The 14,679-nt window shown below is 41.8% G+C and overlaps 1 protein-coding gene across 1 annotated transcript in view; it reads right to left on the reverse strand.

The window, feature by feature from the left end:
• The window catches only part of Ca13 (carbonic anhydrase XIII), a 30,746-nt gene extending 24,718 nt beyond the window's left edge, over positions 1–6,028 (reverse strand). Inside the window, exons 1-2 of the mRNA XM_013012416.1 lie at positions 5,931–6,028; positions 902–1,099 (exon numbers count right to left, since the gene is read on the reverse strand). Coding sequence (XP_012867870.1) covers positions 902–1,099; positions 5,931–5,967 — 235 coding nt within the window. The 5' untranslated portion in view covers positions 5,968–6,028. The remainder of the gene's footprint in view (positions 1–901; positions 1,100–5,930) is intronic.
• Between the last annotated feature and the right edge of the window lie 8,651 nt (positions 6,029–14,679).

Here is a 14,679-nt window from a genome sequence, read left to right on the forward strand (position 1 = left end):
AAATTATATTAAGTGAAGTAAGCCAGGCCCAAAGAAACATAGGTCCCATGGTTTCCCTTATTTGCAATATCTAGTATATGTCTGAGTCAAGCAGAAAAATTCATCTTTTTAAGCAAAAGTGTTAGTACTATACATTTTAACCAAGAAAGATATCCATGAAATATTGTCAAATGAGGGAAAATTCAGAGTAAATATAGCACTAGTTCAAAAATTTTAATAAAATGTAAAGCAATATAATATACATGTCTATATGCATGGCTATATACTTAAATAGTATGGAAGAATGCAGCTTTGAGTACATGGGGAGTCAAAATGGGTAGATATTTAAATTTTATACATTTTTGTATTGTTTTGGTTATTATGTATACACATATTAATCATAAAATTAAGAAACTATATTTAAAAAACTTTTTCTCTTAAAACATGTAATAACCAGAATCATAAATTTTCAAATAAATAAAAACCCAAAATGGTTAAGAATTATTCATTAATCAAGATGCATTGTATTCACAGACTGATATGTTAAATTAAAACACACTGATACAGATACTACTACTAATAATAATAAATAGTAAAGATAAAATAACACATAAAAGAACTACTTATAAAATATTACAAAATTTCAAGTGATAAATGCTAAATGAAGTTATAATTAGCTAAGACATTTACATAAACCACTCAACACACCCTTTTCAAACTCTCCTTTGTATTCTTCAAAGTAACGTTATCTTGATATTTATGATGTTTTGATATATGACAGGCCATTTCAACTCACAAGGAGAAAAAAATATCGTTCTGATTCATCAAATTTCAGCTACATATGAAAGGTATGAAAGGTAAGAGAATAAAGTCTAAACATCCAAATGCTCACTTCTACTCTTAACAAATCAATCATTCCAACCTGATTTGTCCTCCGTGTCATCAAAGTCAACGTTGAAGGAATGACCACTATTGCTGATGATTTTAGCTGAGGTGGGGTCATACTTGATACTCAGAGGTCGAAGCGAGGAATCATACTTCACTTCTTTGGTTTTAATCTCAATTGGAGATTGCTGATCACCATCAGCAATGGGGAAAAATTTATTCCAATGAATAGGACCTTCAAGGCAAAGGACCCAAAGAAAAAGTTAATGAGTTCCTTTATTCAAGAAATAGTTAAGTGTAATTCACTGTGTGAAAATACAAACTAATAAAATAACATCGTAATTCTCAGGACCTTAGCATCTTCAAAACTACTTATGTGTTTTTTAATTTATGATTTGTTGTCACTTTCAGAATTAAAATAATCCACATAGACAAAAGAGCATATCAATTTTATAAAGTACTTTCCAAAGGTACCAGTCCACCAAACTAAACACAACAGTGTAATTCATCATTGAAAACAAAGAGATTCAGTTTCCTATCCAAGAATGTGCTTTAGCTGTTCCAGGGGTCAACGAGTTTACGGGGTTGGGAGAGTCAAAAAGGCTGAGAAATCTTAGGCCCAAAGAAAGCGTTCTAGTTTTCCCCTTCTGTCCTCCCTTCCTCCTTCCTTTTCTTTAGGCTCACGGGTATCATCTGTGTCACACATCTGTGTCAAACAGCTCTATTCCCTACAATGTGCAATTGGAAAATGAAGAGCCTATGTGCATTGCACCGATTTATCCAAGTAAAATAGCTGTTCCATGTCAGAAAAAAATGTAATATTGTAAATTTTCTGCAGCAGGATCAGGTTGCAATTTATTTCTCTCATACTTTTTCAGAAGGTCTTTCAGGAATCACTTTGCAACATGCCAATTGAATTTCAACACAAAGACCTTTTCCTTGTAATCCTCCATGCAAAATAAGTCAAAACTTCATCACATTCATAAACCAGAGCCTTTTAGATAAATTGAATTAAGCTAGTATGCCAATAGTCTATCATTTTCATTTCTCTGGACCACTCTATTCACGTTCTGGCTCAAAATCAACAACAAGGCTGCAACTCCATATAAGCCCCAGTTCATTTTACAAGGGTGAGTCACTTTGTAGGTTGGAAGCTGTTATTTTCTCCTCTCTACTATGCTGCAATTTACATAGTTATCACCAGGTAAGTGAGGCACATAGTTACTTCACTAACCATTTTTGCTCTAAAAAAATAAATGAAGTTCTAATTAAAACAGCTTAGCATGGTGATCATTGCACAACATCACTAAACAACAGCATATATCTCATAAATCATGAAATTTGGAATAGGATTTGGGAAATACAATATTTTGCATTCATCAGCAACTTCAATCTCTAAAAGGAGAAAAAAGAGAAGAGGAATGAAGAAGCAAGAATGTATGTTATTCTTTTCACATATATTCCCTATACACCATGAATACATAACTGCACACTCAATTTAAAGGTGTTTAGACTTCAAAGAAATTTGGCTACCAAAAGTCCTTAGAAAATATTATAGTAAAGGCATTGTACTTCCTTAGTCATTAAACGCTTTCATTTGCCCTTCCTAAGTACTTTTCTCTTCCTTCTTTGTTTCCTTTCCTTCTTGTTTCCTCCCTCCCTCCTTCCCTCCCTCCCTCCCTCTCTCCCTTCCTTCCTTCCTTCCTTTTCTCTCTCTCTCCTCTCTCTCTCCCTTCTCTCTCTCCCTTCTCTCTCTCTCCCCTCTCCCTTCTCCCCTCTCTCCTTTCTCTCACCAGACCTGAGGCTTGAACTCACAGCCTGAGTGCAGCTGTCCCTGAGCTTCTTTGCTCAAGGTTAGTCCTCTCCACTTGAGCCACAGTACCACTCTAGCTTTTTGATGGTTAACTGAAGATAAGAGTCTCATTGATTTCCATGCTTGGGCAGGCTTCAAACAAAGATCCTCAGATCTCAGCCTCCTGAATATTTAGGGTTATGGGCGTAAGCCACCAGAGCCTGACAATCTTGTCCTCTTTTAATGTGAGAAACCTTTCTGTTTCACTGCCATCAAGTATGAGTTAACTTAATAAGAATCAGATTTCAAATATGCAATACATGTGTCACAACACGCTCTTGGCTTTGCCACAGTCAGCAAAGAGTCTTCTTTCTCTCCTAATTCCTATCCTTTACTCTTCTCAATTCTTTATAACCAGAACTGTTTTTAGAAGAGCCAATCAGAAATAAAATAAAAACAAAACTGCTTTGTTATCAGATATCCAATGCTTTTAATTGACTCATTCACTATAATTGGTTCACTATACATAAATTGGTTCACTATAATTGCCTCATTTTCCAGACTCTTATATTGGCCTCTCTTTTGTAAAGTTTCCAGAACACCCAGCTTCAAATTCATGGAATGAAAGATCATTCTGAAGCCGAGATGGATATAGGGTGGTTTCTCAAAACTTTTAGAAACTCGATATGTAATTTTCTATGATGTCATATAGCCTAATCCAAACCAATAAAGTGCTCAAAGGTTAGTGGAAGTAATTGAATATTGCTTGTTAGCCTGGGACCCCTTCCAGGGTTGACTTTGTTGATATTCTATTTGATCAAAGCTTTTATCATGCAGAGTCAGGGAAATTTTAAGTTTCCCAAATTTCCCTAATCTGACTGGTGACTAGTTTTGCCAAAGTCTAAATTAAAAAAAAAAAAAAGCTATGGAACTTGTCTAGTCAGGATACAACATATTTCTCACAGAAATTTGCCAACTTTACATCAATGTGTGGTCCTCAGAAAACCATAAAGTCTACAAGACAGATACGATCTTTAATTCCTAGCTAAAATACATAATGACTCTTTAATAATGCCTTTTCTAAAATGTGTGCGTGGTGTGTGTGTGTGTGTGTGTGTGTGTGTAAGCATGTGCGCGCGTGCACTAGTTCTAGAGGGTCTTGAACTCAGGACTCAGGCACTGTCTGTGAGTTTTTGCACTCAAGACTAGGCCTATACCACTTGATCCACACACCACTTCCACCTTTTTGGTGTTCAATTGGAGAGATGAATCTTGTGGACTTTCTTGCCCAGGCTGGCTTTGAACCACTATTCTCATATCTCAGCCTCTTGAGTAGCTAGGAATACAGGCGTGAGCAACTAGTTGAGCAACTAGCACCAGGCTTCTAAAATGATTTTTTTAAGTATTTCTAAAGATGAACTTCATTGGTGCCAATATTTTCTAACATAAAAAAGTATAAACATTTTCCTTGATTGAAATACAGTTCACATGCTCTTAGCACCTAAAAATTATTAAAGCCCAGTAATGAAAATGATTTCATCAGGCAGAGGACAAGAAATGAAATCTGTTTGTGAGGTTTGTTTTTCCAAAACATAAACTATAAATTAGCCAAAATAAGATGATACTATGGCTCAGTCCAAAAGAAACTCATCTAAGTTATATCTTTCATTATGAAACTTCTAAACTTCACCTGTTGCCATTCATAAACTAATGCAGTAATACGTAAAACAAGCTATGACTAGAAATGAAACATTTCTGCTTCTATAAGTTAACTTTCTATACAGTAAATGAACATGTCCCCATTTTGATAGTCATCCACTGTAACATTTTCTTGGTGTCTCTCTGTGATAAATTTGGTTCTTTAAAAAATTCATTTTAATTATTTTTAAATAGTTGTAGAAAAGTGTTTCAATTCAATACATCTCGATCAGCGTCAGCCCTTCCATGATTTACCCTGCATCTCTCCCAACCCCATCCATTTGTTCAAATTTCATAGTTCCATTTTCACATATGTGCATTAAATATGACTGTATTTGTTCCATTCAACTAATCTCTCCCCTTAAATGTCACTCACTCTCAAAGGGCACCTGTTTCAGCTGGTATTCATTGTGTTAAACGATTAATTGCTCTAATGGGGTTATACCCTGGGCATCCACCCCTCCCAGTACCGTACCTTAGTTAGTTTAACTGTGTATACACCTTTGCGGCTATATCGAATAATCTTTAAACAATCAGCTCAACCTAATATACAAATAAGAAAAGTGTTTTCGGGGTTGGGAAGATGGCTCAGTGGTAGAGCGCTTGCCTTGCATGCCTGAGGCATGCTGGAAGTGGCGCTGTGGCTCAAGTGGTAGAGCGCGAGCCTTGAGCGGAAGAGCTGAGGGACAGCACCCAAGCCCAGAGTTCAGGCCCCACGACCGGACCCCCCCCCAAAAAAAAGAAAAAGAAAAGTGTTTTCTTGTCAAACCTTAAGATACACAAAAGAGAAGTGCATGCCTTATTATTGTCACTCCCATCAATAAATACAGTTATAACACGGTTATATTTTCAATAACCCTTTGCGAATCCTCACACCTCTGCAAGGATGCGTGTGCAGAAGCACCCCATAATGTGCCTTTCCTTGCTCAGGAAGAACAGAAAACCTTACCACAGATGCCAAAAGTAGTCATTCATAGGCAAACTGCTGTGGGACTCTTACAGTAACCCATTAAAATGTGTTCAATGTTTTGGTTGTCAAGGAGACAATTAAATCATCGATGTCACTATGCCAGGTGTTCAGATTTCTTAATTTTCCTTTCAAAGATTTTTTTTCCCCAAGATTGTGTGTCTCCTTGAATAGCGAGCTTGAAGGACGGAAAGTGAACTTGTCCTCATTTTAGGAAAGTATGTCATCTGACTTCTCATCTCCAGGCTTTTGAGAAGTAGTTGTTGTTAAAGCCCTCCGCCTTTCAAGTAAAGGTGGACGAACACAGGGAAGAGTGTAGGGGTCTGGGAAACCTCCCACCCCACCCCCCAAAACAATAAACCAGTATTGATCCTCCCACTACCAACGTCTCGCGGAGGGGCTTTTCCCCGGGTCTGCAGGAGACCGAGCCTGCCCGCCGCTTCCTGCCCGGGGCCGCTGGGAGCGGTGCTCAGTTTAAAGAGGAACCGAAAAGTTGTCTTGCCCGAGTGAGCTCAGCTGCGCGCGGTCTGCGGGCGCCGGGCACTGGGCATGGTCCCAGTCCCCTCGACCAGCCCCCGGGACCCGCTCCGAGCCGTGGAAGACGCTCACCGTTGTGCTCGCCGTACCCCCAGCTGAGCCTCGCCATGTCCCTCGCGGTGGACGCCAGTGGAAGATGTGTCTGGGGCAGCCAAGGAGAGAGGGAGTGGCACGGGCGCGCGGGCGGGAGCCAGCCGAGGGCGGGCCGCCGCCAGCGCCCGGGCACCCTGGGCCCGGCGCTCCCGACCGCATCCTCCAGGGGGCAGTGGAGGGTAGGGACGGCACCCGAGCGCCAAGCGCGCCTGGGAAGGTGATGGGGAGCTTGGCTGAGCGCTGGGGCTGCCAGTTCTTGATGCTGCCAGCTTGGACTCGGGAGTGGGGGATCGGGTTAGACAGACACTGACAGACAGACAGACAGACAGACACAGACACAGACACACACACACACACACACACACACACACACACACACACAGAATTTCCGGAAGGGATTTCTTGCTTTCTGGGAAGTAGTGACTCCGAAGAGGAAAGGAGCCTGGAAGGGGATTTGGGAAATGCGTTCCCCATCCCACAGCTGTCGGACCCTGCTGGAGATAGGCAGAGGCTGTGATGGCCCCAGCGGTGGTGATTACAAAATGCATCCAAAACAATCATGACAATGGTAATAACCACCACTTAGGAATAGCAACCACTACTTACAAGAGCTTTCTGTGGGCCAGGGGCTTAGCGGAGACAGTTTCCCACATTTTTCCCTGAGATCTTACAAGCATTCCAATGAGAAGAGAATACTGTGCTTCCTTGCCTTCCCCCCTTCCCGTCTAAGTAGAAGGACCGGAAATGAAACTTAAGTGATGCTAAGTGGCTCCCTGCAGGTCACACTGCTGCTAGAGACCTCTAAAGAAACTCAGACTATGCCCTGGGCTTGGGAGAGGGGCCGGGGGGGAGGGGGGGAGTCCATCACTCCTATGCCTTGAAGGCTCATGGACATCAGGGGAAATCGGCCTTGCTTGGGATGCTTGGCCCCAAATTCGGCTGCCCTCCTGATCCTGCAAAAAAGAAAAGTTTTTCAGGCCATGTTCCTTGGGGCTTGCTGCTGTCCAAGGAGTAGAGGCAAAGCTACCTTCAGGACCTTGAATTTCTCTCCTGGCATGGTGGATGTTCTGGGTACCCAGGGATTATTCTGTTCTAGCTGCTGAAAGCCAGCTGTGGTCCACTGGAAATTTAAGATCACACCGAGCAGTGTTGGGCAAGCGACAACCCCCTTTTTTTTTCTTTGTCAGTCGTGGGTCTTGAACTCTGGGCCTGGCCACTGTCCCTCAGCTCTTCAGCTCAAGGCGAGTGCTCTACCATGTGAGCCACAGTGCCACTTCCAGTTTTCTGGTGGTTTATTGGAGATAAGAGTCTCACGGACTTTCCTGACTGGGCTGGCTTTGAACCGTGATCCTCGATCTCAGCCTCCTCAGTAGCTAGGATTACAGGCATGAGCCACCGGCGCCTGGCTGGCTTTTTCTATTTATGTGGTGCTGAGGAATCAAATCTAGGGCCTCATGCATGTGAGGCAAGCACTCTACCACTAAGCCACCTTCCTAGCCCACAAATCACTTTGTAATGGGTACAAACCTCCCATTAAAAGCCATTGTGATTATTTAATTATCATGTCTTCTTTTTTTCTGGACATGCACACAGCTTCTGCATAGAGTAGTTATCCAAGTCCCCAAAGAGACTCCTGGTAGTCATCCTTGTTTAGGCAGCTTTAAGTAAGGATCCATGTGAACCATTCCTCTTTAGACCTGATGTGATACCCCATACTGCAGCCTGCCTCTCCCTTCTGCTTATGTAGTTCTTACTGAGGCTAGAAAGCAGCATGAACACTACCAAGTTTCCAGCACAGTGTTAAATCCAATAATTGATGCTCCTCTTGAATCTAAGAGAAACCCCATAGATATAGCTTTCCCCCTCCAACCCCATATTTGCTGAGCGAATTGTGTTCCTAGTAAAGCTATTGTGTACATCAATGCACCAGTACTGGGACTTAAATTCGGGGCTTGGTGCTCTCAGATTTGTCTGTTCAAACAAATACTTTCCAATTATGATGCCCAGATCTCTGCTTCTTGAGTAGCTAGAATGACAGGTATGGACCATCAGCACCTGGCAAATTCAGATAATGTCTTCAACAATAATTGGTGAGTTTAGCAACAGGATATTTGGGAAGTGACAATACTATTCTTATAAGTTTGTAATAGGTAAGAATTCCCCCCACCCAAAAAAAAAAAAAACAAACTGGGAAAATGAAATCCTTGTACTTCCTTAAATCTGTAAATCCATTAACTTACAAAATAACCCTACATAATCATATGCATTTTCTCCTTACCAAAGCCTCTGTCACTGGCTCACAATGATTTGTGGAAACAAGTAAAGGAAGATCAATGTTGGCCAGAGGGTATTGGCCAGGATTCCTGACCAAGAAAATGGTTTTCAGTACTTCACCTTGTACCATTTAAATCCCCTGAAAACTTCCTCTGAGGAGCTGGGAAGATGGCTCAGTGGTAGAGTGCTTGCCTTGCATGCATGAGGCCCTGGGTTTGATTCTACAGCACCACATAAGTAGAAAAAGCTGGAAGTGGTGCTATGGCTCAAGGAGTAGAGCACTAGCCTTGAGCTGAGGGACAGCACCCAGGACCAGAATTCAAGCCCCAAAACCAACAAAAAAAACAAAAAATCAAAACACCTTTCTCTGATGTGTTATAGTGACTCTGTTCCATGAATCAGACTCTGTTGCAAGGAGTGGCACTTACAAGTTCCAAATCTAGCCATTAAAATATCTGACTAACACAGTGACGTATTAAGGAAGTATCAAAGTTTGAAAGTATAAGCTACTATTGTTTTATTGGGTACATACATAGATTCTTTATCCAAGCTGCATATTTTCCCAGCTATTCTTTTTAAGAAACTCTAAACTTGAAATGAAGTGGCTGTTAATCACTTGACTTTTACCAGGAAACTGAGGTGAGCAAAGTTCTTCAGCTGCCTAGAGAGGGACATAGCTCCAATCTGTGGAGTCCCAAGTCCAAGTTACTCTCAGTGTGTGCCCCATTGTCTTCATTTATTGAGTCCTCTGACTTGTGTAGCTAGGACTTATTGGTATTATCATTCATTATCTTGGGGAAAGTGTTGATTTTATGGCATTGATGTGATATCCAGTTTCGATTTCTTTAACTTCCCATATCTAAAGTTATCCTAAGATTAGGATTGCATAATTCGGTCCTCCAAGGAAGAGTTTCAGTTCCCAAAAATTTGAAGAACTGGTTTTGGTGACCCAGATTTCAAGCCAAAATGAGGCTTCTCAGACCAAAACTGAAAGGGTAATGTCAGTGAATCCTTTGGAAATCATCCCTTTAGATTAGTTTCTCACACCAAGATATTTCATGTGGGATGGGGCATGGAAGGGGAGAGAGAGTAAGTAGAACTCATTTTGTTTGTTTGTTTGTTCGTTTGTTTGCCAGTCCTAGGCTCTGTCCCTGAGCTTCTTTTGCTCAAGGGTAGTGCTCTACCACTTGAGCCACAGCACCTCTTGCTGCTTTCTCTGAGTAGTATACTGGAGATAAGAGTCTCAAGTATTTTCCTGCATGGGCTGGTTTCAAACTGTGATTCTCAGCTCTCACTCAGCCTCATGACTAGGTAGGATTACAGGCATGGCCACTGGCACCCAGCTATTAGAAATCTTTTATTGCTTAGAGAAAAAAATACACTTGTCCTTCCTTCCTTCCTTCCTTCCTTCCTTCCTTCTTTCCTTCCTTCCTTCCTTCCTTCTTCCCTTCCTTCCCTGAGTTCAAGTCCTACAGTTGACAGATAGATAGACAGATGGATAGATAGATAGATGGATAGACAGATATAAAGCTAAAATAAATGCTAAGTATTTGATTAGAATTGGAAATACTAGCATAAACTTACTATTTCAGCATAGTATATAGTGGATGAGACAAATGAATATTCAATAGGTCAATGAGAAATAGTATTTACACACATGCAGACATTGTAGTGGTCTGGCTTGGTCCACAGAGAGCTGGAAGCATCAACACCACTGTTTTATTTCTAAGTATCATACTTAACAGAATGAAACCAAATTCCATAGAAAGATGACTGATTGTGGGAATGGGAAGGCATAGGTCCAATAAAGAATACCCTGAAATATATGCCTTACTGTGCAGAAAGTTAACATGAGGCCAAAGGTCTGGATAATTCAAGATTGTGGAGGAAGAAAATGCCAGAAACATAACACAATGACCAAAAATGGGCAATGGAACATCAAAACAAATAGCGAGGTGCCTAGCTACTCAGGAGGCTGAGATATGAGGATCGCAGTTCAAGGCTAGCCAGAGCAAGAACATGCATAAGACTCATACCTCCAATTAACCAACAGAAAACTAGAAGTGGCGCTGTGGCTCAAAGTGGTAGAGTGCTAGCCTTGGCAAAAGAGTTCAGAGACAGCATCCAGGCCCTGAGTTCAAGCCCCAGGACCAAATATATAGAGATAGAGATAAAGATAGAGATAGAGATATCTGTAATCAGTTGAATGAGATAACTAGTGAATCCATACTGATAAAAAATGGGTAAAAACACACATAGAGAAGCTTCTATCTGCAATGGAATATTAAGTGATGACTATAGAAGGATGATGGAAATAAAATTTTCCTCACTTGATGCACAGTAATAGTTAACCTAGGCCAAGTCCAGATTCATTAGAAGGCAGAAAGCTCTATCTTCCCATGACTTATTGGTAAAGCCTTGGTATCACAGTTCCAAAAGCTCTGTTGTTGAGGAAATCCCACACATTCTCAGAATGCAGATTTCAACCCTGTACCGTGGATGCTGGATTCATTTTTCCCATAATGCCACCCAACTTCCACTAAAGATATGTAGCCTTTTAACAAATCTAAAATGTTCACTTTATCACCTAAATCTTGGGGCAACATTTGCTTTTTTTTTTTTTTTGGGTCCAGTCGTGGGGCCTGAACTCTGGGCCTGGGTGCTGTCCCTCAGCTCTTCAGCTCAAGGCTAGCACTCTACCACTTGAGCCACAGCGCCACTTCCAGCTTTTTTCTTATGTGGTGCTGAGGAATTGAACCCAGGGCCTCAGGCATGCAAGGCAAGCGCTCTACCACTGAGCCACCTTCCCAGCCCCACCATTTGCTTTTTGAGATTCATGGTTTCATAAAATTAAGGAAGGACAGAGAAACAGTCAGATAACACAATGACTTACACACAAATGATGATAATGCAGGACTAAGAATTCTGTATCAACTGTAATATGGGCATGAGAATTTAAAAATTTGAAATTTCTTTCAATCTTTTTTTTTCCCTTGCCAGTCCTGGGGCTTGAACACAGGGCCTGGGCACTGTCCCTGAGCTTCTTTTGCTCAAGGCTAGTGCTCTACCACTTGAGCCACAGCACCACTTCCAGCTTTTCTCTTAATTTGGTACTGAGAAATCGAACTCAGTGCTTCATGCATGCTAAGCAAGCACTCTACCACTAAGCCACATTCCCAGCCCACTTTCAATCTTTAAAAATGTACTATTCATGTTCTCTTTATCATGCTTGGTCAAAGCTGTCTGTAATAGATCTACAAATAAAATAGGTTTACTGTGCTATTCTACTGCTCCCAAGGCCTTAGGATTGTGGGCCAGGAGATAGAAGTCTCAAGTACTTAATAGAAAGCCCTTAGCCAAATGAAAATCACATAGTTTCATGCATATACAGAATCTGTACATCATCATCATGATTATAAATGAGGCACAGTGACTCATTTGTAAATTTTTTTTGGCAAATAGAGATCAGGGAAAGCCTAGTTCAAGGTCAGCACTTCATTTGGCTGGGTACAGTAACACACATCTGTCATCCCCATGGACATGAAGGGAGCACAAGCAGGATGATTGTAACTTAGCCTGCCTCAGCATAAACTAAGAACCTACCTGAAAACAGCCAATTCCAAAAGGGGCTGGAGGCGTGGTTCAATTGGGAATGTCTCTGATAATCAAATGTGAAGCCTTGATTGAGTTCAACCCCTAGTACCACACACAACACACACACACACACACACACACACGGACTGTTTGTTGTTTAGAGGGGTAGCCAAAAGTAAGGAAAGGGAATAGAAAGTGTGATCATTGTTGAATATAATCGAAGTGCACATGCCGGGCCTGCAGATGCTGAGAAAGGATGATTTCAAGTTCAAAGCCAGCCTGGGCTACTGAGGAAGACCCTGTCTCACAAGACATAACACAAAAAAATTTGTAAAAATGTGATCTTTGAGTATATTTTTAAGTACTTTAAAAACCTTTAGACATTTTTTTCTTTCTACATTTTCATTTGATTCATAGGAAAATAGGGCCCTCAGAAAGTTAACACAACTCTATTCTGTTAAGTAATATAGGCAGAGGGTCCAGACTTTTGGTACAAGATTGAAAAAAAAAAAGAAAAATAGTAGTTTAAGATCTAAATGGTATCATTGGAGTCTTCTGAAATATATATATATATATATATATATATATATTTTTTTTTTTTTTTTTTGGTGGGCAGACCTCATTTTCTTCCATCATAGAAAAGCTTCCAGGGCCAGCCACCGGTGGCTCACGCCTATAATACTAGCTACTCAGGAGGCTGAGATCTGAGTATCATAGTCCAAAGCCAGTCAAGGTAGAAAAGTCCTAGAGATTCTTATCTCCAATTAACCACCAGAAAACCGGAAATGGTGCTGTGGCTTAAGCGCTAGAGCGCTTCCCATGAGCTTAAGAGCACAGGGACAGGGTCCAAGCCCAGAGTTCAAGCCCCACGACTGAAGAAAGGAAGAAACAAAGGAAGGAAGGAAGGAAGGAAGGAAAGAAAGAAAGAAGGGAGGGAGGGAAAGAAAGAGAGAGAGAGAGAGAGAGAAAGAAAGAAAGAAAGAAAGAAAGAAAGAAAGAAAGAAAGAAAGAAAGAAAGAAAAGCATCCAGGTTGAGAGAAGAGGTGGCGGGCATTACCAAATGTTTACAGGTGACAGCAATCCCACCAGCTCTGGCAGAAAAACCCTTAATCCAACTAGGCCTCGTGAGGGAAGAACAATGCCAGAAAGGGATGCTAAGCAGATAATGTTCTCCAAAGTGGAATAATAATAATCTACATATGAAAAAGTAGTTCCACAGTAATGGAGGCTTTTCCAAGGTCTTACAGTGGATTGGTGAAAGAAGCCCATGTCTCCACACCTTACAAATGCTCTTTTTTTTTAAATTTTTTAATTTTTTTTGGGGTCCGGTCATGGGGCCTGAACTCTGGGCCTGGGCGCTGTCCTCCAGCTCTTCAGCTCAAGGCTAGCGCTCTACCACTTGAGCCGCAGCACCACTTCCCCCTCTTTTCTTTTTGCTTATGTGATGCTGAGGAATCAAACCCAGGGCCTCATGCATGCAAGGCAAGCGCTCTACCACTGAGCCACTTCCCAGCCCCTGCCTTTGCTCTTGTATACATAAAAACATCTTATTTCTTTTATATCTCTCTATGTCACTTTTATATGAAAAGCCAGACTCCACAGGTGTTAACATTCTACTGCCATTCCTTTACATCTATTTATCTTCCTTCACATGTATAACTTCACACTCAAAGAACTATAATTATACTCATCTTATTTATAACTCTGGTCTTATAAAATAATCTACTGGTTTTGTGTAGGTTTCATTTCATTTTGGTTTTGCTTCAACATATTATAAGCATATATGTACATACATGTATTTATGTGTCTGTGTATGTGTCATACATGACAGGAGGCTTAGGAACATTTTAAACCAAAATTTTAGGGTTTAAAATTCTGTTCTTAAGAAAGAACACCAAATACGAATAAACATACAGTCATAAGTAACTATGCTTCTTACTCCAGCATATTCCTTATTCTTTATGATGGGTTTTTTTTTTTTTTTGGAACAGGCTCGTCTTTATATAAGCAGATAAATGATTTGGCAGAAAGGACTTAAGCAGATGCCAGCTGAGGTGGATTCTGATCTTGCCCTGTCAACTAGTCTTGAAACCAGCAACAAATTTAAGCTCTGAGACTCGTTTGCACAATGGGATGGTATGCATGGCTGATTTTAGTAGTTTGAAGTACTCTTCTCAGTTATAAAATGGCCCATAAATATTAGAATGTCTACGTTTCTTGAAATCTCATCTTCCTCTGACCTCAACAAATAGGCGCACCTGCCAGAAAGCAGAAAGGTTTCTTCCACGTCTCCCACAGTTCCCTGAGGCTTGTGCTTATGCTTTCTACTGTGGCTGGTTTATGTACCTGTGCCAGGCTGTCAGGAATTCACCCCTGCAGCTCCGGACAGCAGGGCCACCGGGCACGCAGCGCCCCCTCCTGGACAGTGGGCAGAGCCAGGGGGGAGCGAGGCTGAGGGTCCACGTGGGACTCGGGGCAACATCTTCACCGCTCTGATGACCCAGAAACACCCCAGATGGCTCTGGACTCGTATTTTCATGGGAACTTTGGACGTGGCCGCGCGTGTAACACTCCCGCCGAGCTAGATCTCAGCAAACGTGCACCCGTCCCGACCCAAGCGGAAGGCGAGGGATGCTGGGCCCTGCGGGCGTGGCTACGGTTATGGGCGTGACTACCGTCGTAGTGGTGACTGTATAGTGTGGGCGGGAACCCGGCCTGTGGGGCGGGCTCTGTCCGGTGGGGAGGGCGTGGCCTCCCCCTCGGTTACTCACCGCAGGATTGGTGGGGGTCCGCCTCGGGGGTGGGACTTCCTTCCGGTAGGCAGGTCTTCACTCTGCGTGAGGACAGAGCAGGGTGGGCG

The sequence above is a fragment of the Dipodomys ordii genome, unplaced genomic scaffold (genome assembly GCF_000151885.1).
Source record: "Dipodomys ordii isolate 6190 unplaced genomic scaffold, Dord_2.0 Scaffold17, whole genome shotgun sequence".
NCBI classification, from domain to species: Eukaryota; Metazoa; Chordata; class Mammalia; order Rodentia; family Heteromyidae; genus Dipodomys; species Dipodomys ordii.